This window comes from Scyliorhinus torazame, chromosome 18 (genome assembly GCF_047496885.1).
Source record: "Scyliorhinus torazame isolate Kashiwa2021f chromosome 18, sScyTor2.1, whole genome shotgun sequence".
NCBI lineage: Eukaryota > Metazoa > Chordata > Chondrichthyes > Carcharhiniformes > Scyliorhinidae > Scyliorhinus > Scyliorhinus torazame.
The window spans coordinates 79,610,845-79,637,313 of NC_092724.1; the positions used below are offsets into that span (position 1 = coordinate 79,610,845).

A 26,469-nucleotide genomic window follows, 5' to 3' on the forward strand; every position below is an offset into this window, starting at 1 on the left:
TCTAGCCCCGAATGGAACACCTGCCCCACCCACCCTTTGCGTAGCCTAACCTGGTCTATCAGTTTCAGGTGCGTTTCCTGTAACATAACCACATCTGCCTTAAGTTTCTTTAGGTGTGCGAGTACCCGTGCCCTCTTTATCGGCCCGTTCAGCCCTCTCACGTTCCACGTGATCAGCCGGGTTGGGGGGCTTCCTACCCCCCCTCCTTGTCGATTAGCCATCCCCTTTTTCCAGCTCCTCACCCGGTTCCCACGCAGCTGTATCTCCCCCAGGCGGTGCCCCCCCGCTCCCATACCAGCTCCCCCTTCTCCCCAGCAGCAGCAACCCAGTAATTCCCCCCCGCTAGATCCCCCGCTAGCGTAATTACTCCCCCCATGTTGCTCCCAGAAGTCAGCAAACTCTGGCCGACCTCGGCTTCCTCCCGTGACCTCGGCTCGCACCGTGCGACGCCCCCTCCTTCCTGCTTCTTTATTCCCGCCATGATTATCATAGCGCGGGAACCAAGCCCGCGCTTCTCCCTTGGCCCCGCCCCCAATGGCCAACGCCCCATCTCCTCCATCTCCCATCCTCCCCCCATCACCGCCTGTGGAAGAGAGAAAAGTTACCACATCGCAGGATTAGTACATAAAACTCCTCTTTCCCCCCTTTTTAACCCCCCTCTTCGCCCCCCACATTCGCCCCACCACTTTGTTCAAATGTTCTTTTTAATAACCCGCTCATTCCAGTTTTTCTTCCACAATAAAAGTCCACGCTTCATCCGCCATCTCAAAGTAGTGGTGCCTCCCTCGATATGTGACCCACAGTCTTGCCGGTTGCAGCATTCCAAATTTTATCTTCTTTTTATGAAGCACCGCCTTGGCCCGATTAAAGCTCGTCCTCCTTCTCGCCACCTCCGCACTCCAGTCTTGATAAACGCGGATCACCGCGTTCTCCCATTTACTGCTCCGCGTTTTCTTTGCCCATCTAAGGACCATTACTCTATCCTTAAAACGGAGGAATCTCACCACTATGGCTCTGGGAATTTCTCCTGCTCTCGGTCCTCGCGCCATCACTCGGTATGCTCCCTCCACCTCCAACGGACCCGCCGGGGCCTCCGCTCCCATTAACGAGTGCAGCATCGTGCTCACATATGCCCCGACGTCCGCTCCCTCCGCACCTTCAGGAAGACCAAGAATCCTCAAGTTGTTCCTCCTTGCGTTGTTCTCCAGTGCCTCCAACCTTTCCACACATCGTTTCTCATGTGCCTCATGCATCTCCGTCTTCACCACCAGGCCCTGTATGTCGTCCTCATTCTCGGCTGCCTTTGCCTTCACGACCCGAAGCTCCCGCTCCTGGGTCTTTTGTTCCTCCTTTAGCCCTTCGATCGCTTGTAGTATCGGGGCCAACAGCTCTTTCTTCATTTCCTTTTTGAGCTCTTCCACACAGCATTTCAAGAACTCTTGTTGTTCAGGGCCCCATGTTAAACTGCCACCTTCCGACGCCATCTTGGTTTTTGCTTGCCTTCCTTGCCGCTGTTCTAAAGGATCCACTGCAATCCGGCCACTTTCTCCTCCTTTTTTCATCCGTATCCAGGGGGGATTCCCTTCTGGTTTACCGCACAGTGTTTTTAGCCGTCAAAATTGCCGTTGGGGCTCCTATCAAGAGTCCAAAAGTCCGTTTCACCGGGAGCTGCCGAAACGTGCGACTCAGCTGGTCATCGCCGCACCCGGAAGTCCCCTAGCCATCTCTTTTAACACTCTGGGATGCATCCCATCAGGGCCAGGAGACGTGTCTACCTTTAGCCCCTTTAGCTTGCCCAATACTGCCTCCTTAGTGATTACAATCATCTCAAGGTCCTCACCTATCATATCTTTATTTCCATCAAAACAAATATGTTTTGAAACCTCCATGAACACCATATCAACCATATTATCCTTATCAGCCCCTCTCTGTTAACCTCATCAAAAACTCAACCAAGTTAATTAAACATGATTTGCCATGAAAAAAGAACAAAGAAAAGTACACCACAGGAACAGGCCTTTCGACCCTCCAAGCCTGCGCCGACCATGCTGCCCGTCTAAACTAAACTCTTCTACACATCCGGGGTCCGTATCCCTCGATTCCCATCTTATTCATAGAACATAGAACAGAACAGCCCAGAACAGGCCTTTCGGCCCTCGATGTTGTGCCGAGCTTTGTCTGAAACCAAGATCAAGCTATCCCACTCCCTGTCATTCTGATGTGCTCCATTTGCTTAACCAATAACCACTTGAAACTTCCTAAAGTGTCCGACTCCACTATCACAGCAGGCAGCCCATTCCACACCCGAACCACTCTCTGAGTAAAGAACCTACCTCCCTCCTATATCTCCCACCCTGAACCTTATAGTTATGCCCCCTTGTAACAGCTACATCCACCTGAGGAAATAGTCTCTGAAAGAGTCTGGTATTTTTCAGTAAGGTCACTTTTGATAAAGTTAGGCTGTTGCCAGTTGAAAGCAGATCCGGCAATGTTTTACTGGCACCATAAGGGAAATCCTTTATGTTGATGATTTTTGTGGGGTGGGACTAGTGATTTCGAAGCTATTGTAATCTCTGGGTTGAGGAAAGAATTCAGGATTGGAAGTCAGGCTTCCGGTGGAAATCGGACAGACTAGGCAACTTTACGTCAACAATCCTATTTGGAGAGCATCAGCCCAATAGCAATTAGTCATGGTCGGGTGTCGGGTTTTACACAAACACGCAGTGGTTTCTAAGATGGGAAAAGAGCTACTGCGAAGTTTAATTGGGCAATTAAATTGGTTCGGTAGACAGACTAGACCGGACGTTAGTAAAGTTGAGTACAAAAATGAATGATCCTAAAGGGGAAGACACGATTGGTCAAACTAAAAATGCAGGTGTGTGTTTTGAGGTTCCCGGTTTTAGGTAATCTTAGGCACTTGAAACTCAGTTTATAAAAATGCGTCCTATGCAAATTTGTGATGGGGTTTCAAGCGCAGGAGGTTTTATAATTTTCCTTTTGGGGAACAATGGTAAATGTTGCCCTCGTGTGCGGGAAACAAAGAAAATAAGGAGAGTAGTAGAGACTTTGGCTGCTGAGACTTTAAGCCTTGTAGGTGGATATTCATGTAGAGTAAATTTGCAGACGACACTAAAGTCGGTGGTGTTGTCGACAGTGCGGAAGGATGTTGCAGGTTACAGAGGGACATAGATAAGCTGCAGAGCTGGCTAATGGCATAGTGTAGGTTAGATGGCTTTTGTTTTTTGACTTCCCATGTCGGTGCAACATCGTGGGCCGAAGGGCCTGTACTGCGCTGCATCGTTCTATGTTCTATGTTCTATGTTCTATTTGTCAAAATGCCCCTGAAACGTCACTATCGTCCCTGCTTCCACCACCTCCTCCGGCAGCGAGTTGCAGGCACCCACTACCCTCTGTGTAAAAAAACTTGCTTCGTACATCTCCTCTAAACCTTGCCCTTCGCACCTTAAACCTATGCCCCCTAGTAATTGACCCCTCTACCCTCGGAAAAAGTCTCTGACTATCCCTCGTAATTTTGTAGACCTCTATCAGGTCGCCCCTCAACCTCCTTCCTTCCAGTGAGAACAAACCAAGTTTATTCAACCTTTCCTCATAGCTAATGCCCTCCATACCAGGCAACATCCTGGTAAATCTTTTCTGCACCCTCTCTAAAGCTTCTACATCCTTCTGGTCGTGTGACGACCAGAATTGAACACTATACTCCAGGTGTGGCCTAACTAAGGTTCTATACAGCTGCAAAATTAGTTGCCAATTTTTTTCTCAATGCCCCGGCCAATGAAGGCAAGTATGCCGTATGCCTTCTTGACTACCTTGTCACCTGTGTTGCCCCTTTCAGTGACCTGTGGACCTGTGCTCCTAGATCTCTCTGACTGTCAATACTCTTGAGGGTTCTGCCATTCACTGTCTATTCCCCCCCTGTATTAGACCTTCCAAAATGCAATACCTCACATTTGTCCGGATTAAACCCCATCTGTCATCTCTCCACCCAAGTCTCCAAACGATCTAAATCCTGCTGTATCCTCTGACAGTCCTCAATGCTATCCGCATTTCCACCAACCTTTGTGTCATCCGCAAACTTGCTAATCAGACCAGTTACATTTTCCTCCAAACCATTTATATATACTACGGACAGCAAAGGTCCCAGCACTGAACCCTGCGGAACACCACTAGTCACAGCCCTCCAATCAGAAAAGCACCCTTCCATTGCTACTCTCTGTCTTCTGTGACCTAGCCAGTTCTGTATCCACCTTGCCAGCTCACCTCTGATCCCGTGTGACTTCACCTTTTGTACCAGTCTGCCATGAGGGACCCTGTCAAAGGCCTTACTGAAGTCCATATAGACAACATCCACTGCCCTACCTGCATCAATCATCTTTGTGACTTCCTCGAAAAACTCTACCAAGTTTGTGAGACACAACCTCCCCTTCACAAAACCGTGCTGCCTCTCACTTGCTTCCAAATGGGAGTAGGTCCTGTCACAAAGAATTCTCTCCAGTAATTTCTCTACCACTGACGTAAGGCTCACCGGCCTGTAGTTCCCTGGATTATCCTTGCTACCCTTCTTAAACAAAGAAAGGAACAACATTGGCTATTCTCCAGTCCTCCGCGACATTACCTGAAATGAAATGAAAAATGAAATGAAAATCGCTTATTGTCGCAAGTAGGCTTCAGATAAAGTTACTGTGAAAAGCCCCTAGTTGCCACATTCCGGTGCCTGTTCGGGGAGGCTGGTACGGGAATTGAACCGTGCTGCTGGCCTGCCTTGGTCTGCTTCAAAAGCCAGCTATTTAGCCCTGTGCTAAACCAGCCCCTGAAGACAGTGAGGATCCAAAGATTTATTTCAAGGCCTCAGCAATTTCCTCTCTTGCCTCCTTCAGTATTCTGGGGTAGATCCCATCAGGCCCTGGGGACTTAACCACCTTAATATTTTTCAAGATGCCCAACACCTCGTCTTTTTGGATCTCAATGTGACCCAGGCTATCTACACACCCTTCTCCAGACTCAACATCCACCAATTCCTTCTCTTTGGTGAATACTGATGCAAAGTATTCATTTGGTACCTCACCCATTTCCTCTGGCTCCACACATAGATTCCCTCCCCTGTCCTTTAGTGGGCCAACCCTTTCCCTGACTACCCTATTGCTTTTTATGTATGTATAAAAAGCCTTGGGATTTTCCTTAATCCTATTTGCCAATGACTTTTCATGACCCCTTTTAGTCCTCCTGACTCCTTGCTTAAGTTCCTTCCTACTTTCCTTATATTCCACACAGGCTTCAGCTGTTCTCAGCCTTCTAGCCCTGACAAGTTGGCTTTCCTTAATGAATCCATACTTCTCCAAGTTTTCCCAGATCATTGTTTCTAAACGCTTTTCCACCACAAAGGTGAAACTGACTAGCCTGAAATTTCCGGTATTATCCTTGCACCCTATTTATAAACAAGGGTCTCACTCCTCTGGCACCACTCCTGCATCTAAGGAGGATTGTAATATTTCAGCCTGTACATTTGCAATAATTAAACAGTAACTTGTTTGACAAACTTTTATTACAACTTGTATGTCCCAAATGGAGAAGCAGGTGGAGACGCTACAGAAGCAATGTAATGATCTCAAGGCAGCCTTGAGAGCGCTCCACGCTGCAACCACGGAACAAAGGCAGAGTACCTTGGACCATGCAAAGTGCCGAAAGCAAATTGCAGACCTGCAATCAATGCTTTCTGTCCAAAAGGGATTCCAAGACACCTTTGGGGAAAGTTTAGAACAGGAAGACGGCCCTGATTGGGAAGAACTGCAAGAGACAGCGCAGAGATATGTTCAGGGAACATGTGCGCAGGGAAAGCCCCAAAGGAGGAGAGCACCCCCACCCCCCACACAGCAGGTAATACAGGCTCCCATGAACCCTGTAACAACCCACCGCACCGCCACAGCAGACGAGGCGGAAGTCTTATATTCCACCCCCCTCACAGTGACCCAATTACGGGACGCGTGTGCTAAAATCAGCGCAGTAGGCGAGTTTTGGTTCAACCCCACCACACTCAGCACGGACCAACAGGTTAGGGCAGTCCTGCAAAAGAACAGGGCAGCATTCGCAACCCACAAACACGACTGTGGACGGATGACCGGTTCCGTACAAATAACCGGACCGGACCCAAGACCCCAAAAGCAGTACGGATTCCCCCTAGAAGCAGAGGGAGAAATCCTCAAGGTTATAGAAAGTTTATTAGAGCAGGGCGTCCTAAGATCGGTAGCCTCAACTAATAATGCCCCGATTTGGCCAGTAAGGAAGCCCGACGGATCATGGCGCTTGACCATTGATTATCAGGAACTCAATAAAGTCACCCCCGTAGCAGCCCCCACCGTTGCAACAAGTCCCGAGACCATGCTCAAACAGGGACTCCATGCCCGATATTTCACGGTTTTGGACGTCAGTAATGAGTTCTGGTCCATTCCATTGGCAAAGGCGTGCCAGTATAAATTTGCCTTCACTTTCAGAGCGCAGCAGTACACGTGGACATGCCTGCCACAAGGCTTCCACAACTCCCCCTCCATTTTCCACCGACAGCTGGCAAATGGACTAGCAAAATTTTCTCGCCCCGAATGTCTGGTACAGTATGGAGACGATCTACTACTGCAGACAGACACGAAGGAAGAGCACATTGAGCTTCTGTCCGAACTCCTGGAATTACTAAATTCCATTGGCTGTAAAGTAAACCCCAAAAAGGCCCAGATATTGGAAGAGAAAGTGGTATATTTGAGTACTATTATCACACATGGCAAACGCGAGATCGAGCACAAAATAATTGACTCGATCGCTAAATTGCCCCTTCACCAACACGTTTCAGCCCTCCGGTCGTTTTTAGGGCTGGTTGGCTACTGCCGAAACCACATTGACGGTTTCGCCAGCAAGGCAGTGCCCCTCTCAGACCTCCTAAAGAAAGGAGCCCCCTGGGAATTGCTTCTGCAGCATACGGATGCTGTGGAATCATTAAAACAGGCGCTCATAGCCGCCCCCGCACTACAAGTTCCCGACCCGCTTTCCCCTTACGCAATAGAGGTAGCGACCACAGACCGCACCCTTTCAGCCGTGCTCCTGCAGGAACGGCACGACCAGCTAAGACCTGTGGCTTCTGCCTCCCGAATTTTAGATGCTGTGGAGCAGGGATTCTCAGCCTGTGAGAGGCACCTGCTCGCAGTTTTCTGGGCAATCCAGTACTTTTCATACATTACCGGACTGAACCCCATCACCATTTTGACCGAGCACACCCCCACCCAACTTTTACTAGACGGACGACTTAAAGACGGTACCATCAGCCAAATCCGCGCTGCTAGGTGGACCCTTCTCTTACAAGGACGGGACATCACAGTCAAACGGACCAAAACACACACATACTTAGCGGACAATCTACATTACCCCGGAACCCCCCATGAGTGTGAAATCATCTCGCCCCACCATAATATAGGCCCCTTTATAGACAAAACACCCCCCAGACAACTAGCCACTCCATCTCAGAACCCCCCTCACCCGGACACGTGTGATCCCATTAGGATCTATGTGGATGGATCTTCCACAGTCCTGGATGGGCAATGCATAACAGGTTGTGGGATTTATGTGGAGGACGCGCCCTGGAGGAAATCGCATTAAAATTACCCGGACATTTAGGCGCGCAGGCAGCAGAGCTTGCGGCCATCGCTTACATTGTAGAGCACCCAGATTCCTTCCCCAGCCCAGAAGACATATATTCAGACAGTCTATACGTGTGCAACAGCCTCACTGAATTTCTGCCCCTCTGGGAAACGAGAGGATTTGTTTCCACGGATGGGAAACCCCTCCCCACAGCCCCATTGCTCCGCCATATTTTGGAAAAAGCCAAGAACCGGACCTTTGGCATTATAAAAGTCCGCAGCCACCATCGTTCCTCCCCCCCTGGAAATGTAAAAGCCGACGCACTGGCTAAGGCAGGATCCAGGCATGGGTACTTTTGGAAGCCCCCCGAGAGCGCCCCAGTGAGTGCGCCAGTGAGTGCAGTTCAGGTCGCGCAGACTAGGATCGAAGATCTAGTAGAGGCCCAGAAGCAGGATAGCGCTCTCACTGAAATCGTGAAAGGGAAGTTTCCAGCCTCATACGAGAGGTACAGAAGTACAATAACCACACATGACGGTGTGGTGCTAAAGGACACCCTTTATGTAGTTCCTGAGCAGGATAGGAACCAAATAATCTGTTTATTCCATGATGGTCATGGACACCAGTGAATCGAACCCACCGCAGCCCACCTCAAACAGCTTTGTTGGTGGCCTAATCTCAAAGAGGATGTATCCCATTACATTGAGAATTGCCTCATCTGCGCTCAGAACAACCCAGATAGATATGCCAAAAAGGCACATCTCAGCCACACCCGACCCGTTAACGGCCCCTGGACTAACCTCCAGATCGATTTTATAGGTCCATTGTCCCCTTGCAGGAATGGCTATAAATATGTTCTGGTGGTCATCGACACTTTTACAAAGTGGGTGGAAGCATTTCCAGCCCGCACCAACACCGCGAAAACCACAGCCAAAATCCTAACCCACCACATTTTTACAAGATGGGGGCTTCCCCGCAGTATTGAATCGGACCAAGGTTCTCACTTTACGGGACGGGTCATGCAGAACATCCTCACGATATTTGGCATAACCCAAAAATTTCACATGGGTACCACCCTCAATCGAGTGGTATAGTGGAGCGCATGAATCGGACCCTAAAAACCACCCTTAGAAAAATGGTCCAGCAGAACAACACCACTTGGGATTCTGTCCTCCCCTTTGCGCTGATGTTTTTGCGTAACACTGTTTCCACCTCCACAGGTTACACCCCACACACCCTCATGACCGGACGCCCCATGAAAGGGACAGAGTACTTGTTCGGTTTAGACCTGACCAGCCCTGAAGTTACGACACTCACCCATGAGAAAGCCGTTGAACAATTACTTGTAAATGTAAAAATGGCTCAGTTAGCAGCCACTGTTAAACTGGGTACTAAAAGAAAACAGAGCAAGGCCTGTTTTGATAAGGCAGTACATGCTGTGGAGTATAATATAGGACAACAAGTGAAGTTGTCTGTGTATAACCCCAGCACATTTCTGTCTCCGAAATACTCGGGTCCGTACTCAATTACGGATAAAGTAAGCCCATCGGTATATAAAATCAAATACCAAGGTGGTAAGACTGCGTGGTTTCACATAAACCAGCTAAAGGCCTAGGGAGTCAAACCACGCCCACCACGTCATGCTTGACGCAGCAGACTAAACCCCGCCCACAGCCAACGTGACCACACCAACCCCCTCCACGTCCAGCCCAAGACTCGGACTCGCCCCCGACTCCAACCACAAACTTTACACTCCGCCCCGGAACGCCCACAGACTGCAGCAGCAGAGACAGCGACTGTGACTCTGACGACAGCCACAGCACGCCTCCCTACTATCCTGGTCCCACACCCAGCGACTCCGAGTTCGACTCCAGTGACCCCTTCCTTATCGCTTTCTTAAACAAACTACACCACCGACCACCGAACCACACGGACGACCCCGACTTTATCCCCACTCAACTTGACGAACGCCATTGGCACCGCGACAACTCCTACAGACTCGTCCGCAACGACGAGAGCAACCCCAACTCATACCACGCAGCCCTCTCAACATTAATTCACTCCAGAATTTGGCACCCGGGAGAAGGGGACGACCCCGAGTCAGATCCCCAATCCGCCAACCCCTTTGCGACCCTGTTCGCAACAGAGAACTGAGGTGTCCACATGTCCACAGAAAATACGGAGGCTGGGGATTGAGGGTGATTTAGAGATGTGGATCAGAAATTGGCTAGCTGAAAGAAGACAGAGGGTGGTGGCTGATGGGAAATGTTCAGAATGGAGTTCAGTTACAAGTGGCGTACCACAAGGATCTGTTCTGGGGCCGTTGCTGTTTGTCCTTTTTAGAAATGACCTAGAGGAGGGCGTAGAAGGGTGGGTGAGTAAATTTGCAGACGACACTAAAGTCGGTGGTGTTGTCGACAGTGCGGAAGGATGTTGCAGGTTACAGAGGGACATAGATAAGCTGCAGAGCTGGGCTGAGAGGTGGCAAATGGAGTTTAATGTAGAGAAGTGTGAGGTGATTCACTTTGGAAGGAATAACAGGAATGCGGAATATTTGGCTAATGGTAAAGTTCTTGGAAGTGTGGATGAGCAGAGGGATCTCGGTGTCCATGTACATAGAACCCTGAAAGTTGCCACCCAGGTTGATAGGGTTGTGAAGAAGGCCTATGGAGTGTTGGCCTTTATTGGTAGAGGGATTGAGTTCCGGAGTCATGAGGTCATGTTGCAGCTGTACAAAACTCTGGTACAGCCGCATTTGGAGTATTGCGTACAGTTCTGGTCACCTCATTATAGGAAGGAGGTGGAAGCTTTGGAACGGGTGCAAAGGAGATTTACCAGGATGTTGCCTGGTATGGAGGGAAAATCTTATGAGGAAAGGCTGATGGACTTGAGGTTGTTTTCGTTCGAGAGAAGAAGGTTAAGAGGAGACTTAATAGAGGCATACAAAATGATCAGGGGGTTAGATAGGATGGACAGTGAGAGCCTTCTCCCGCGGATGGAAATGGCTAGCACGAGGGGACATAGCCTTAAACTGAAGGGTAATAGATATAGGACAGAGGTCAGAGGTAGGTTCTTTACGCAAAGAGTGGTGAGGCCGTGGAATGCCCCACCTGCAACAGTAGTGAACTCGCCAACATTGAGGGCATTTAAAAGTTTATTGGATAAGCATATGGATGATAATGGCATAGTGTAGGTTAGATGGCTTTCGTTTTTGACTTTGTTCGGTGCAACATCGTGGGCCGAAGGGCCTGTACTGCGCTGTATCGTTCTATGATGATTTAAAGGAGACACTTGGTGAAAAGTGTTGTCCTTCCTGATGGAACCTGCAGGATGTTTTACATTGTTTGTATGTTTGTTTAAATGTTGTTCGTCCAACGGGAGAATTTTCTCACCGCCACACACCCATTCACCTGAACTTTTTAGCTTTTTACAACGGACACCCACCGCGGCCAGATGCGTGTTCAGTGGTACCAACTTATCTGCAGATACCTGGTCAACAGACCAGACGCTTGTTCAGAGGAACTAGCTTTTCAGCTGATACTTGTTCGGGTATCAGACGCCCGATCGTAACTGCTCTTCTGATTTGACGGGAGAATCAGAACAGCAACCCCACCATGATGACTACATTTTTGCCCGTTCTTGTCGGTTGCTCAGGCAGTGGAGAAACGGCGTGAGACCCGCCCTGCCTGGGACCCCCCCCCCAGTTGGTCAAAAACACTCGGGTAGGGGAGATACGGTATTGGTAGCCGTCCTACCCGGGGACTCCATCCAACTCTTACCCGTCGCGGCCCATACGCTCCTCATTCGACCTTTTCCTTTCAAAAACAGTTTTATTTATTTAGGCAACCTTTGGGTTGCTGCCAAATGCTATTTACATCCTAGAACATTTGGATGATAAATCAGCACTGGTCCACCATTGGGAAGTGTGCCATGTCCTAACATTTGTTTTGGAAAAAAAAATGAGGGGCTCACATATAGTGACCAATTATAAGGGAATAATTGGCCCCGGAGGACAGACACACTAACATACCGGATATTATACCAAGGTAGTTACAGATACTATGCTTGTTTTACAGAACTCCAGAAGCTCCAGGACCAGAGAAAACAGAGAACACAAAGAAAGAAAAAGAAAGAGGACAGCCATGAGGACTTCTTTCATCGTGATCAAGATTTTTATACTGAACATTTGGTTGCGCGGGAACGCGGACCCCATTACTTCAAACCCCCCTGCCGTTAATGTTTTACTGCCCCGCAGTCACCAGCCACGCTGCACTATCCTGGTGTGCCAAGTTCATAACCTGGTACTCCCTGTCCTACGTGATTGAGGCACTGTTAGCGTTGGCCATACTCTGCTGTGCAGTACAGACTATGCGCCTCCGCAAGTGGAGAAGGAGAGCGTACCGCGCTCGAACCCCGGTATATCGGATCCGATCCCCTATGTTCGGGTATGACCAGACCCCAGACCCCTGCGACCTATAATACAAAAACAAAGAACAAGCGTTTCTCTGTAAATAAAAAGATGTACAAAACTTTCATGAAAAAAACATGTATGATCCTGAGCTTGACTGCCAAGCCAGGAAAGAATATATGGAATGTTATGATTGTTATTGTATGTTTTAGAGAGATAGGATGATGCAATGCTTGATGAGTGTATTTAGGAAAAATTAGAGGTTCCAAGTTTTTATTTTGTAGATACATGCCCCTGCCTGACATAGCGCCCTCAAGAATTGTTTAGGTAAATTTTTGTGCATAGCTAGGGTCAGAGTAATGGCCATGTAGGAGGTGCCCCCCCCCCCGCCCCCCCGGTCAGGGAACGGAAAGGACAAAATTTATGTGATCCTTCACGCTTCGCGTTAGGATCACGAGGAGGGTCTGTAGCCACCTAAAATGGCTGATTCCCTATTAATTTGGCCAAAACCCGATTTAAAATGGCGAACCGAAAAGGCTGATGGGAAAAGCAGCCAACAGGACACAAACGGACAGCTGCAGACAGAATAGCGTATTTGGCTCTGGGGAAGTCGGCCCAGATCGATACTCAAGACTATTAGCAGCACATCAACCCAGACATCTGCAGTTTAATCGGCTATCCCCGGGAACAATTGCACCATATTAGCAATTGAATGCCGGACCAGACCTGTCGGCGCCTGCAGTGGCCGAAACAAAGACAGGTGAACGACCACCCCCCCGATCGAGGAATCGCCCCGTTATTGGATATCTCGAACCCAGTGATTGGGAACAAGTCCAATCACTTGGGACTCGGGGTCAAGGGCCGCCCCGAGAGGCGGGAAGGCCCTGGGCCCTATAAAGTGAGGGGCCAAGTTCAGATCTCTCTCTCACCCTTCTTCACCTGCTCGAGACCTTCGCAAGAACATCGACCAGAAACAGTAAGTCTGACTCCAGCGATCGCTACCCGATAAAGACTCCCAGCCATCGACCCGTATCAGCCTTTTTGAATCCCGCGGGTTAGATCCGATTCGATAAACCATTCGTTTCCCTGACCTGGTGGGCCCTTCCTAAAGTTAAGTATTGGACAATAGGTTTCTATATAGATAGTAGGATTATTGTGTAAGCATTAATTGTTGTATATAATAAATGACCGTTGATTTCAATCTTACTAAGCGGTAAAGATACCTGGCGACTCGTGAGCAAAGGTGACATAATCAGAGGTAATAAAACTAAGGCTAAAAAGAGCAACAACCTGCACACCAACTTTTTGCGACTCGTGCACCAGCACACCCAGGTCTCTCTGCACAGCAGCATGTTTTACCATCTTACCGTTTAAATAATAATTCATTCTGCTGTTATTCCTCCAAAAATGGATAGCCTCACACTTGGCAACATTGAATTCCATCTGCCAGACCCTAGCCCATTCACCTAACCTATCCAAATCCTTCTGCAGACTTCCGGTATCCTCTGCACTTTTTGCTTTACCACTCATCTTAGTGTCGTCTGCAAACTTTGACACATTGCACTTGGTCCCCAACTCCAAATCGTCTATGTAAATTGTGAACAACTGCGGGCCCAACACTGATCCTTGAGGGACCCCACTAGTTACAGATTGCCAACCAGAGAAACACCCATTTATCCCCACTCTCTGCTTTCTGTTAGTTAACCAATCCTCTCCCCATGCTATATGCAGCAACCTTTTGTGTGGCACCTTGTCAAAAGCTTTCTGGAAATCCAGATATACCACATCCATTGGCTCCCCGTTATCTACTGCACTGGTAACGTCCTCAAAAAATTCTACCAAATTAGTCAGACACGACCTATCCTTTGTGAACCCATGCTGCGTCTGCCCAATGGAACAATTTCCCTCCAGGTGCCCCGCTATTTCCTCCTTAATGATAGATTCCAGCATTTTCCCTACAACCGAAGTTAAGCTTACCGGCCTATAATTACCCGCTTTCTGCCAACCTCCTTTTTTAAACAGTGGTGTCACGTTTGCTACTTTCCAATCCTCTGGGACCACCCCAGAGTCTAGTGAATTTTGATAAATTATCACTCATGCATTTACAATTTCCCTAGCCATCTCTTTTAACACTTTGGGATGCATCCCATCAGGGCCAGGAGACGTGTCTACCTTTAGCCCCTTTAGCTTGCCCAATACTGCCTCCTTAGTGATTACAATCATCTCAAGGTCCTCACCTATCATATCTTTATTTCCATCAAAACAAATATGTTTTGAAACCTCCATGAACACCATATCAACCATATTATCCTTATCAGCCCCTCTCTGTTAACCTCATCAAAAACTCAACCAAGTTAATTAAACATGATTTGCCATGAAAAAAGAACAAAGAAAAGTACAACACAGGAACAGGCCTTTCGGCCCTCCAAGCCTGCGCCGACCATGCTGCCCGTCTAAACTAAACTCTTCCACACTTCCGGGGTCCGTATCCCTCGATTCCCATCCTATTCATAGAACATAGAACAGAACAGCACAGAACAGGCCCTTCGGCCCTCGATGTTGTGCCGAGCTTTGTCTGAAATCAAGATCAAGCTATCTCACACCCTGTCATTCTGGTGTGCTCCATGTGCCTAACCAATAACCACTTGAAACTTCCTAAAGTGTCCGACTCCACTATCACAGCAGGCAGCCCATTCCACACCCGAACCACTCTCTGAGTAAAGAACCTACCTCGGACATCCCTCCTATATCTCCCACCCCGAATCTTATAGTTATGCCCCCTTGTAACAGCTACATCCACCTGAGGAAATAGTCTCTGAAAGAGTCTGGTATTTTTCAGTAAGGTCACTTTTGGTAAAGTTAGGCTGTTGCCAGTTGAAAGCAGATCCGGCAATGTTTTACTGGCACCATAAGGGAATGGCACCATAAGGGAAATCCTTTATGTTGATGATTTTTTGTGCGGTGGGACTAGTGATTTCGAAGCTATTGTAATCTCTGGGTTGAGGAAAGAATTCAGGATTGGAAGTCAGGCTTCCAGTGCATTTAAATATATTGGACTGGAAATCGGACAGACTAGGCAACTTTACGTCAACAATCTAATTTGGAGAGCATCAGCCCAATAGCAATTAGTCATGGTCGGGTGTCGGGTTTTACACAAACACGCAGTGGTTTCAAAGATGGGAACAGAGCTACTGCGAAGTTTAATTGGGCAATTGAATTGGTTCGGCAGACAGACTAGACCGGATGTTAGTAAAGTTGAGTACAAAAATGAATGATCCTAAAGGGGAAGACATGATTGGTCAAACTAAAAATGCAGGAGTGTGTTTTGAGGTTCCCGGTTTTAGGTGATCTTAGGCACTTGAAACTTAGTTTATAAAAATGCGTCCTATGCAAATTTGTGATGGGGTTTCAAGCGCAGGAGGTTTTATAATTTTCCTTTTGGGGAACAATGGTAAATGTTGCCCTCGTGTGTGGGAAACAAAGAAAATAAGGAGAGTAGTAGAGACTTTGGCTGCTGAGACTTTAAGCCTTGTAGAGGATCCTGTAGGGGCAGCACAGTACCATTGTGGATAGCACAATTCACAGCTCCAGGGTCCCAGGTTCGATTCCGGCTTGGGTCACTGTCTGTGCGGTGTCTGCACATCCTCCCCGTGTGTGCGTGGGTTTCCTCCGGGTGCTCCGGTTTCCTCCCACAGTCCAAAGATGTGCAGGTTAGGTGGATTGGCCATGATCAATTGCCCTTAGTGTCCAAAATTGCCCTTAGTGTTGGGTGGGGTTACTGGGTTATGGGGATAGGGTGGAGGTGTTGACCTTGGGCGGGGTGCTCTTTACAAGAGCCAGTGCAGACTCGATGGGCCAAATGGCGGTGGATATTCATGTATTTGTCAAGATGCCCCTGAAACGTCACTATCGTCCCTGCTCCCACCACCTCCTCCGGCAGCGAGTTGCAGGCACCCACTACTTTCTGTGTAAAAAAACTTGCTTCGTACATCTCCTCTAAACCTTGCCCTTCGCACCTTAAACTTATGCCCCCTAGTAATTGACCCCTCTACCCTCGGAAAAAGTCTCTGACTATCCCTCATAATTTTGTAGACCTCTATCAGGTCGCCCCTCAACCTCAACATCCTGGTAAAACTTTTCTGCACCCTCTCTAAAGCTTCTACATCCTTCTGGTCGTGTGAACACTATACTCCAGGTGTGGCCTAACTAAGGTTCTATGCAGCTGCAAAATTAGTTGCCAATTTTTTTCTCAATGCCCCGGCCAATGAAGACAAGTATGCCGTATGCCTTCTTGACTACCTTGTCACCTGTGTTGTCCCTTTCAGTGACCTGTGGACCTGTACACCTAGATCTCTCTGACTGTCAATACTCTTGAGGGTTCTGCCATTCACTGTCTATTCCCCCCCTGTATTAGACCTTCCAAAATGCAATACCTCACATTTGTCCGGATTAAACCCCATCTGTCATCTCTCCACCCAAGTCTCCAAACAATCTAAATCCTGCTGTATCCTCTGACAGTCCTCAATGCTATCCGCATTTCCACCAACCTTTGTGTCATCCGCAAACTTGCTAATCAGACCAGTTACATTTTCCTCCAAACCATTTATATATACTACGGACAGCAAAGGTCCCAGCACTGAACCCTGCGGAACACCACTAGTCACAGCCCTCCAATCAGAAAAGCACCCTTCCATTGCTACTCTCTGTCTTCTGTGACCTAGCCAGTTCTGTATCCACCTTGCCAGCTCACCTCTGATCCCGTGTGACTTCACCTTTTGTACCAGTCTGCCATGAGGGACCCTGTCAAAGGCCTTACTGAAGTCCATATAGACAACATCCACTGCCCTACCTGCATCAATCATCTTTGTGACTTCCTCGAAAAACTCTACCAAGTTTGTGAGACACAACCTCCCCTTCACAAAACCGTGCTGCCTCTCGCTAATACGTCCACTTGCTTCCAAATGGGAGTAGGTCATTTCTCTACCACTGACGTAAGGCTCACCGGCCTGTAGTTCCCTGGATTATTCTTGCTACCCTTCTTAAACAAAGAAAGGAACAACATTGGCTATTCTCCAGTCCTCCGCGACATTACCTGAAATGAAATGAAAAATGAAATGAAAATCGCTTATTGTCGCAAGTAGGCTTCAGATAAAGTTACTGTGAAAAGCCTATAGTTGACACATTCCGGTGCCTGTTCGGGGAGGCTGGTACGGGAATTGAACCGTGCTGCTGGCCTGCCTTGGTCTGCTTCAAAAGCCAGCTATTTAGCCCTGTGCTAAACCAGCCCCTGAAGACAGTGAGGATCCAAAGATTTATTTCAAGGCCTCAGCAATTTCCTCTCTTGCCTCCTTCAGTATTCTGGGGTAGATCCCATCAGGGCCTGGGGACTTAACCACCTTAATATTTTTCAAGACGCCCAACACCTCGTCTTTTTGGATCTCAATGTGACCCAGGCTATCTACACACCCTTCTCCAGACTCAACATCCACCAATTCCTTCTCTTTGGTGAATACTGATGCAAAGTATTCATTTGGTACCTCACCCATTTCCTCTGGCTCCACACATAGATTCCCTCCCCTGTCCTTTAGTGGGCCAACCCTTTCCCTGACTACCCTATTGCTTTTTATGTATGTATAAAAAGCCTTGGGATTTTCCTTAATCCTATTTGCCAATGACTTTTCATGACCCCTTTTAGTCCTCCTGACTCCTTGCTTAAGTTCCTTCCTACTTTCCTTGTATTCCACACAGGCTTCAGCTGTTCCCAGCCTTCTAGCACTGACAAGTTTGCTTTCCTTAATGAAGCCATACTTCTCCAAGTTTTCCCAGATCATTGTTTCTAAACGCTTTTCCACCACAAAGGTGAAACTGACTAGCCTGAAATTTCCGGTATTATCCTTGCACCCTATTGTTAAACAAGGGTCTCACTCCTCTGGCACCACTCCTGCATCTAAGGAGGATTGTAATATTTCAGCCTGTACATCTGCAATAATTAAACAGTAACTTGTTTAACAAACTTTTATTACAACTTATATGTCCCAAAATGTGGCGACGATTGTTAATTTGCCTTGGGAGATGGTTCAATTCCATTAATTTGGTATCATCACAGCTCAAAGACACTTATTGAGTTCTTGACACTGTTTGAGTTTATTTTTTTTCAGCATCTGCTGACTTGTTTCCATGGCGAGGGAAATGGTTTACCACTGGAGCAACTACAGACCCCTGGTTTCAAGGTGAGGTCACAGGATCACAATTCTTGTTTGTCAGATCCACAAATATGTTAACATATTGAAACAACTAAATACATATACATATGGTGAGATATATGGACATGTAGATCAATAGGCATGTAGACCGATAAGATTTAGAAGTAGAAATATAAGGATTATCACCAACTCCCCCATTCCATCCCACCATGGGTGGTGTTTTACAGGCTCCCCAGAGCGAATCATAGAAACCCATTCGGCACATAGAATCTGCACCGACCCTCCAAAAGAGCACCATACCTAGGCCCAATTCCCCAACCTCTCCCTGTAATCAATCATGGCCAATCCACCTGCACATCTTTGGACTGTGGGAGGAAACTGGAGCACCTGAGGAAACGCACACAGTCACCCAAGGTCAGAATTGAACCTGTGTCCCTGATGCTGTGAGGCAGCAGTGTTAACCACTGTGCCATTGTGCCGCTCCATGGGCTGGTGGAAGCGAATGGCCTTAAATTCAGGTACCATAGTAGTGGCGTGTACTCATCGCCTACTTGCCTCTGTTGGTATTTTAACAGTAGCAAGAGATGCATCGGGCAGACTGCCCTTCCTTTTACCAATTTGAACCTTTAAGTGGCCCGTAAATGGCCACTAAGGACCATTGGTGTTTTACTCATGGTGGGAGGTGTCCAAGCCACAGAGCACCTGGTGGCCTTTTTGCATATGGGGAGATGGGTTCCTGCTTGGAAACTCTGCCCTGGTGGGAGACACAAAGTAACTTTCTCACCCAGCTCAATCGATGATCTTTGTGGAGGTTTGCCTACAGTTCCAAAATGGCCACTGCTTTTATAGAACATACAGTACAGAAGCAGGCCATTCGGCCCATCGAGTCTGCACCGACCCACTTAAACCCTCACTCCCACCCTATCCCCATACCCAAATTACCCCTCCTAACCTTTTTGGACACTAAGGGCAAGTTTAGCATGGCCAATCCACCTAACCTGCACATCTTTGGACTGTGGGAGGAAACCGGAGCACCCGGAGGAAACCCACGCAGACACGGGGAGAACGTGCAGACAGTGACCCAGCGGGGAATCGAACCTGGGACCCTGGCGCTGTGAAGCCACAGTGCTATCCATTTGTGCTACCGTGCTGCTTCAGGAGTAGAGAGCTGACAGTCATCTGATTGGCCAACAATTCTCAGATGCGCAGATTCCTCCCAGTTGGAGGCAGGAGACTCGCTCTGATCCAATGAATTGTCCTACGGCCATAAAAGTGGCTCAGGGTTACCTGGCCACATGGGTGTAGGCCCAGCCCCAGCCTTCTCAGCCTGACATAGGACCAGCCCTCGCCTTCTCAGCCCGGAGACTGCCCAGCCCCCACCTTCTCAGGCCGGGGTAGGCCCAGCCCTCGACTTCTCAGCCTGGGGTAGGCATATGCCAATTTGGTGGGCATGTAAGGCCAATGGGGTTCACCACCCTCTATCTAAAATTCAGGTATCCCAGTGCATCCTCACGATAGCTACCAGTCAATTCTCGACCAATTCCTATGCTCCCAGCTGAGAGCAGTATGCAAAGGAGTGCAAGATGGTGGAAAATCTCCAATGAGCACAGGGAGGATGGGATTAGTGAATTGACCCAATCACGTGGTGCTTCTCGAGGCAGTCCAGCTCAAAATTGGAAATTAAATAATAGCTGGAGGAAGCAGACCATTTGCCTGCGTAAAATGTGTCTCGCACATAATGTCTTCAGGAGAGGAACCACTGACAGCATTTGCTTCACAAACTCTTATGCTCAGGTAGAAAAAGAGATATGCAGCATCATTTTCATGATAAGATACCTTTATGGGCATAATTTTTTCTTTTGATGAATCATCAACCCTTGACAATAATCTTTGGACTACATAAAGGTATACCTTCTTTCGCACCAAGCAGGTTACAAAGATGGTCTTTGATATTGTCAGCACACGCTTTGGATATCCAATATCGCAAGTCAAAGCAACATGCAAATACTGATGCTTTGTCACGATTGCTGTTACAAGTCAAAAACCTGAAGAACATTTTGTCAGCATCCTTTGTTTCTCACTCGTGGTTAATGTGCCTGCGACTTTATCTCAAGTTCAAAGATATACAAGAACCGATCCAGTGATGGAGAAGGTGATGGACTTGACCCAAAAAGGAATGATATCAGGCCTTCGGTGGAAGTATCCAGACCTCGAGTCCAACATCACATGAAGACTTGAGCTGGCGGTCCAGAATGGAGTTCTGTTGTGGGAAATCTGAGTGATTATTCCTCTGTGCTTGCATAGTAGACATCCTGGTGTGGTGAGGATGAAGGAATTCTCACGCAGTTATTTTTGGTGACCCGGATTAGATGCTCAAATCAAAGAGAAAGTGGAGCGATGTCAGTCCTGTGAAAAACTAAGAAACACTCAACCATGTGAGGTTATGCATTTTAGAAGGTCTAATACAGGTGGGAAATATACAGTTAATGGCAGAATCCTTAAGGGTATTGACAGGCAAAGGGATCTGACTGTACAGGTTCACAGGTCACTGAAAGTGGCTGCGCAGGTGGAGCAGGTAGTCAAGAAAGCGTACGGCATGTTTGCCTTCATCGGCCGGGGCACTGAGTATTAAAATTGGCAAGTTATGTTGCAGCTGTATAGGATCTTTCGGCCACACTTGGAATATAGTATTAAATTCTGGTCGCCACACTACCAGAAGGATGTGGGGGCTTTGGAGAGGATACAGAAGGGGTTTACCAGGATGTTGCATGGCGAGGGCTGGGCATTCGCTATGAGGAGGGATTGGATAAACTTGTTTATGTTGAAGGTTTTGTTTTTAAGTCGTATGGATGTTAAAAGGAAAGCCTAAAGGATTACTTAGTGTTGTATTCTTTGGGGGTTGTATTTGAATTAATGGTTACTAAGATGTTCACTGTATGTTTTAAAAAGGTTAACTTGAGTTCATATAATAAACACTGTTTTGCTTTAAAAAAATACTTTTCCATTTCTGCTCTACCACACCTGTTATGGGCCAAGGTTTAGAGAATCCCAAAGTGTTTCATGGAGTTCACCTGACCCACAACTTTTAATAGATTGTGGTATGGGGAGCACACGGCCCACTCTACAGGTGTGGTAGAGCAGAAATGGAAAAGTATTTTTTTAAAGCAAAACAATGTTTATTCTATGAACTCAAGTTAACCTTTTTAAAACATACAGTGAACATCTTAGTAACCATTAATTCAAATACAACCCCCAAAGAATACAACACTAAGTAATCCTTTAGGCTTTCCTTTTAACATCCATACGACTTAAAAACAAAACCTTTAACAGAAGCACATCAGGTTAAAGTCACTACTGAAAACATTTATAATTCCGAATTCACCAAATGATCAAGAGAAAGTATTTTCATGGCAGAGAGATCAACAGTACAGCTGCTCTGTCTGGCTTCAGCTCCCACACTGAAAACGAAACCAAAACACACCCTGCAGCCTGCTCAAAAACGAAAGTAAAAATCTGACAGACAACCCAGCTCCACCCACTCTCTGACATCACTGCAGTAATAAACACCCATTTCTTAAAGGTACTATCAATACAGATATTTATATACACACCCATTTATAAACACCCATTTCTTAAAGGTACTCTCAAATGACATCTCCCCCCCAAAAAAAACCCATCAACTTCAAGATGGTTCCATTTTTTACCTTTTCACTATCCAAACAGGTATAATAATATAGCCCATTTTTTTTTTTTCGTTTTTCTTCCTCCAACTGAAATCCTTCTCGATTGAAAGTCTCTTTGAACAAGAAGTATTATTTCTCTACGCCTCGACATTTCTCTTTAAAGTCAGATACTTTAGTTCAATCTGATCACAGAGTCCCTTGTAATTCTCCAACACAGGAGCATTGATTATCACAGCTTTCAGGCAGTCAAATGCCTGTTGAAAGTCTGCTGTCCATTGAAATTTTAGACGTTTCTTCAGCAAGTCCATCAGTGGAGCAATCACGCTACAAAACCTTTGCACAAATGTTTGATCAAATCCACTCATGCCAAGAACTTGCATTATTTCCCTTCGCCTTGAGGATATCAGAAACTCCTCAATAACTGTTGGTTTCACATCCCGTGTGACATTCAACCCTGTCCGAGTGTATGGCCAAGGAAAGTGACTTGGGCTTTTCCAAATTCACTTTTGGCTAGGTTTATCACCAAACCCGCCTCCTGAAGTCGATCGAATAACTCCATCAAATGTTTCAAATGTTCTGTCCATATCTGGCTGAAAATTACCAGATCGTCAATGTATACCTCACAATTGGGTAATCCTGAAACGACTTTGTTAGTTAACCGTTGAAATGTGGCTGGGGCGTTTGTCATGCCAAATGGCATAACTTTGAATTGGTATGTACCATTTGGAGTCACAAAAGCTGAAATCTCCTTCGCCCTTTCAGATAAAGGTACCTGCCAGTAACTTTTAAGTAAATCCACTTTGGAAATATGCTCAATGCAATCCTCCAAACATGGGATAGGATAAGAGTCCATTCTTGTAACTGCATTAACCTTTCTGTTGTCCACACACAACCGTTGGGTACCATCTGGCTTAGGTACCATCACTATGGGTGAGCTCCATTGGCTGCAACCCACTTCAATTATGCCATTTTTAAGCATACTCTCAGTCTCTTTGTTAACCTGTGCCAATTTTAAAGGGTTAAGTCGATATGGATGTTGTTTGATCAGAACAGCCTTTCCCACATCTACATCATGTATAGCCATTTTAGTACTTCCCAATTTATCTCCACAAACTTGCCCATGTGATATCAATAATTCCTTCAGGTCAGATAGTCAGAGGCTTTTCTTGTATAGTCAGAGGCTTTTCCTGGATAGTCAGAGTCTTTTCCCCAGGGTAGAGGGGTCAATTACTAGGGGGCATAGATTTAAGGTGCGAGGGGCAAAGTTTAGAGTAGATGTACGAGGCAGGTTTTTTTACACAGAGGGTAGTGGGTGCCTGGAACTCGCTGCCGGAGGAGGTGCTGGAAGCAGGGACGATAGTGACATTTAAGGGGCATTTTGACAAATACATGAATAGGATGGGAATCGAGGGATACGGACCCAGGAAGTGTAGAAGATTTTAGTTTAGTCGGGCAACATGGTTGGCACGGGCTTGGAGGGCCGAAGGGCCTGTTCCTGTGCTGTACTTTTCTTTGTTCTTTATCAGTTTGTTTTTCCTCTGGAAGGTAACTCAACAATTTATCCCAATTTTTAAGAACATCCTCATAATCCAATTTAATTTGAGGTATGTCAAGTTCACAGTCATTTGGATTTGGTTCCTCACTTTGAGTTAGAATCATTAAAACCTCCTCCTTTTTCTCTCCTTCCCTTTCAAAGTACCTTTTAAGTATATTCACAAGACACACTCAGTGAGTCTTCCTTCTAACTGGCGTTTTTACCACATAATTCACCTCACTTAATTTCCTTTCAATCTGATATGGCTCACAAAACCTTGCTTTTAAAGGTTGATCTACCACTGGTAACAATACTAAAACTTTATCTCCGCTGGCAAAACTACGAACTTTGGATTTCTTCTCCACTACCCGTTTCATCACATTTTATGCAACTTATAAATGTTGTCTAGCCAATTCACCTGCTCTATTCAATCGTTCCCTAAAATTTGATCCAATAATGTAATTTCTCATTTCTCACTCACCAAATTTTCCTCAATCAATTTAAGTGGTCCTCTTACCTCATGACCAAAACTTAGTTCAAAAGGACTAAATTTGGTTGACTTATTAGGTGCATCCCTAATTGCAAACAGTATGAATGGAATTCCTTTATCCCAAACCTCTGGATAATCTTGACAATAAGCCCTCAACATTGTCTTTAATGTCTGATGCCACCTTTCTAACGCTCCCTGCGATTCTGGATGGTACACAGTTGATTGAAATTGTTTTATTCCTAAACTATCCATAATTTTTTTGAATAACCTGGAGGTAAAATTCGATCTTTGATCCGATTGTATTTCTGTGGGTAGTCGATATCGAATAAAGAATTTAAGTAATTCCTCCACAATCTTTTTAGCTGTAATATTACGTACTGGAATGGCCTCTGGAAACCTAGTAGACACATCTATTACAGTGAAAAGATATTGATTCCCACTTTTCGTTTTAGGAAGCGGTCCGACGCAATCAATTAGGACCCGTGTAAAAGGTTCCTCAAATGCTGGAATGGGTATTAAGGGCGCTGGTTTTATCACTGCTTGAGGTTTCCCTATCACTTGACATGTGTGACATGATTGACAAAATTTAGCTACATCTTTATGTAGCCCAGGCCAATAAAAATGTTTCTGGATTTTAGTTGAGTTTTCCTTATTCCCAAATGACCTCCCACTGGTACCTCATGTGCAACTCGCAACCCCTCCTTTCTATACCCTACCGGCAATACTACTTGATGAACTTCTGCCCACTTTTCATCCACCTGCATATGTAAATGTCTCCATTTTCTCATCAAGACATCATTTTTACGGTAATAACACTCTGGTATACACGCAAATTTCTCTTCCGTGTATGCTTTCTAATACATCCATTTTATTTCTACATCTTTTTGTTGTAACTCCGCCAGTTTTCCTGAACTAAAAATATCCGCCTCATCCTCCATCTGGTCTTGTTCTTTTTCAACCATCTGAATGAAAATTGTTTCTGATAATTGCACTTCATCTTCACTCTTTGATTTCTCCTCTTGTCTTAACCTTAGGGCAGCATGGTAGCATTGTGGATAGCACAATTGCTTCACAGCTCCAGCGTCCCAGGTTCGATTCCGGCTTGGGTCACTGTCTGTGCGAAGTCTGCACATCCTCCCCGTGTGTGCGTGGGTTTCCTCCGGGTGCTCCGGTTTCCTCCCACAGTCCAAAGATGTGCAGGTTAGGTGGATTGGCCATGATAAATTGCTCTTAGTGTCCAAAATTGCCCTTAGTGTTGGGTGGGGTTACTGCATTATGGGGATAGGGTGGAGGTGTTGACCTTGGGTAGGGTGCTCTTTCCAAGAGCCGGTGCAGACTCGATGGGCCGAATGGCCTCCTTCTGCACTGTAAATTCTATGAACCTGTGACTTTGTGACCTTGTTGCTACACAATCCGGAAAAATCCCAGGATATTCGTCCTTCCTACCAGACTACATAACTCCTCATTTCTGACCATTAAAGATTGACTAGCTCCCGTATCTCTTAAAATTGTGACTTCTTTACCTGCTCCTCCTCATACACATGAGTAAACTTTACCCACACAAGTAAATTCTTTAAAGAGATCTGGCACCTTCTTATCAATCACCTCTTGATCAGGCTGTCCAATCTTTTGCACCTCCGTCGCTTCACTTGGGCTTTCCTTTACCACTTTCACAAACTGTCTTATCCTGTTTTACCACATCAGCGTTCCCAGTGCTTTTCTTCAACCACCAACACTGTGACTTTACATGGCCTTGTTTATTACAGTGAAAACATTTGACATTTTTCATGTCTCTTCCACCCTCCTGGAGATCTTTTTTAGTCTGAGGTACACTCTCCTTATTATCTCCCATCAGATCACCTTTACCTTTACCACTTGAGTATTTCTCATGTCCCCAGTTTCTATCCCTCACAGGCTGAAACTGATGTCAGAAACCAAGCTTTGATTTATGAACTAATTCATAATCATCTGCCATTTCTCCTGCTAATCTCGCAGTTTTAACCTTCTGCTCTTCCACATGAGTTCTCACTACATCAGGAATTGAATTTTTAAACTATTCCAAAAGTATAATTTCTCTGAGAGCTTCATAGGTTTGGTCTATTTTCAAAGCCCTTATCCACCTATCAAAATTACTCTGTTTGAGCCTTTCAAACTCCATGTATGTTTGACCAAAATTTCTAAACCTTTGGCTGTAGGCTTCAGGCATATGCAACGAAGATGGATTTTTTCACCTCCTCATACGACTCAGATACCTCCTCTGATAGTGATGCAAACATTTCAATAGCCCTACCTATCAGCTTTGTTTGAATCAGTAATACCCACATGTCCTGTGGCCATTTCATTTGTTTAGCTACCTTCTCAAATGAAATGAAAAAGGCTTCCACTTCCTTCTCGTCAAACCTTGGCAATGCTTGGACATATTTAAATAGATCCCCACCAAGCCTTCGACTATGACGCTCTTTTTTACTATCCTCATCACTATCATCCAACTGTACGGTTCCCTTTACGCCTGCCAA

General features: G+C 46.4%; 1 protein-coding gene across 1 annotated transcript in view; it reads left to right on the forward strand.

The window, feature by feature from the left end:
* LOC140394827 (protein unc-13 homolog D-like) overlaps positions 1-26,469 on the forward strand; it is a 150,591-nt gene that overhangs the window by 14,523 nt on the left and 109,599 nt on the right. Inside the window, exon 3 of the mRNA XM_072482006.1 lies at positions 18,202-18,273. Within this exon, the coding sequence (XP_072338107.1) occupies positions 18,202-18,273 (72 nt within the window). The remainder of the gene's footprint in view (positions 1-18,201; positions 18,274-26,469) is intronic.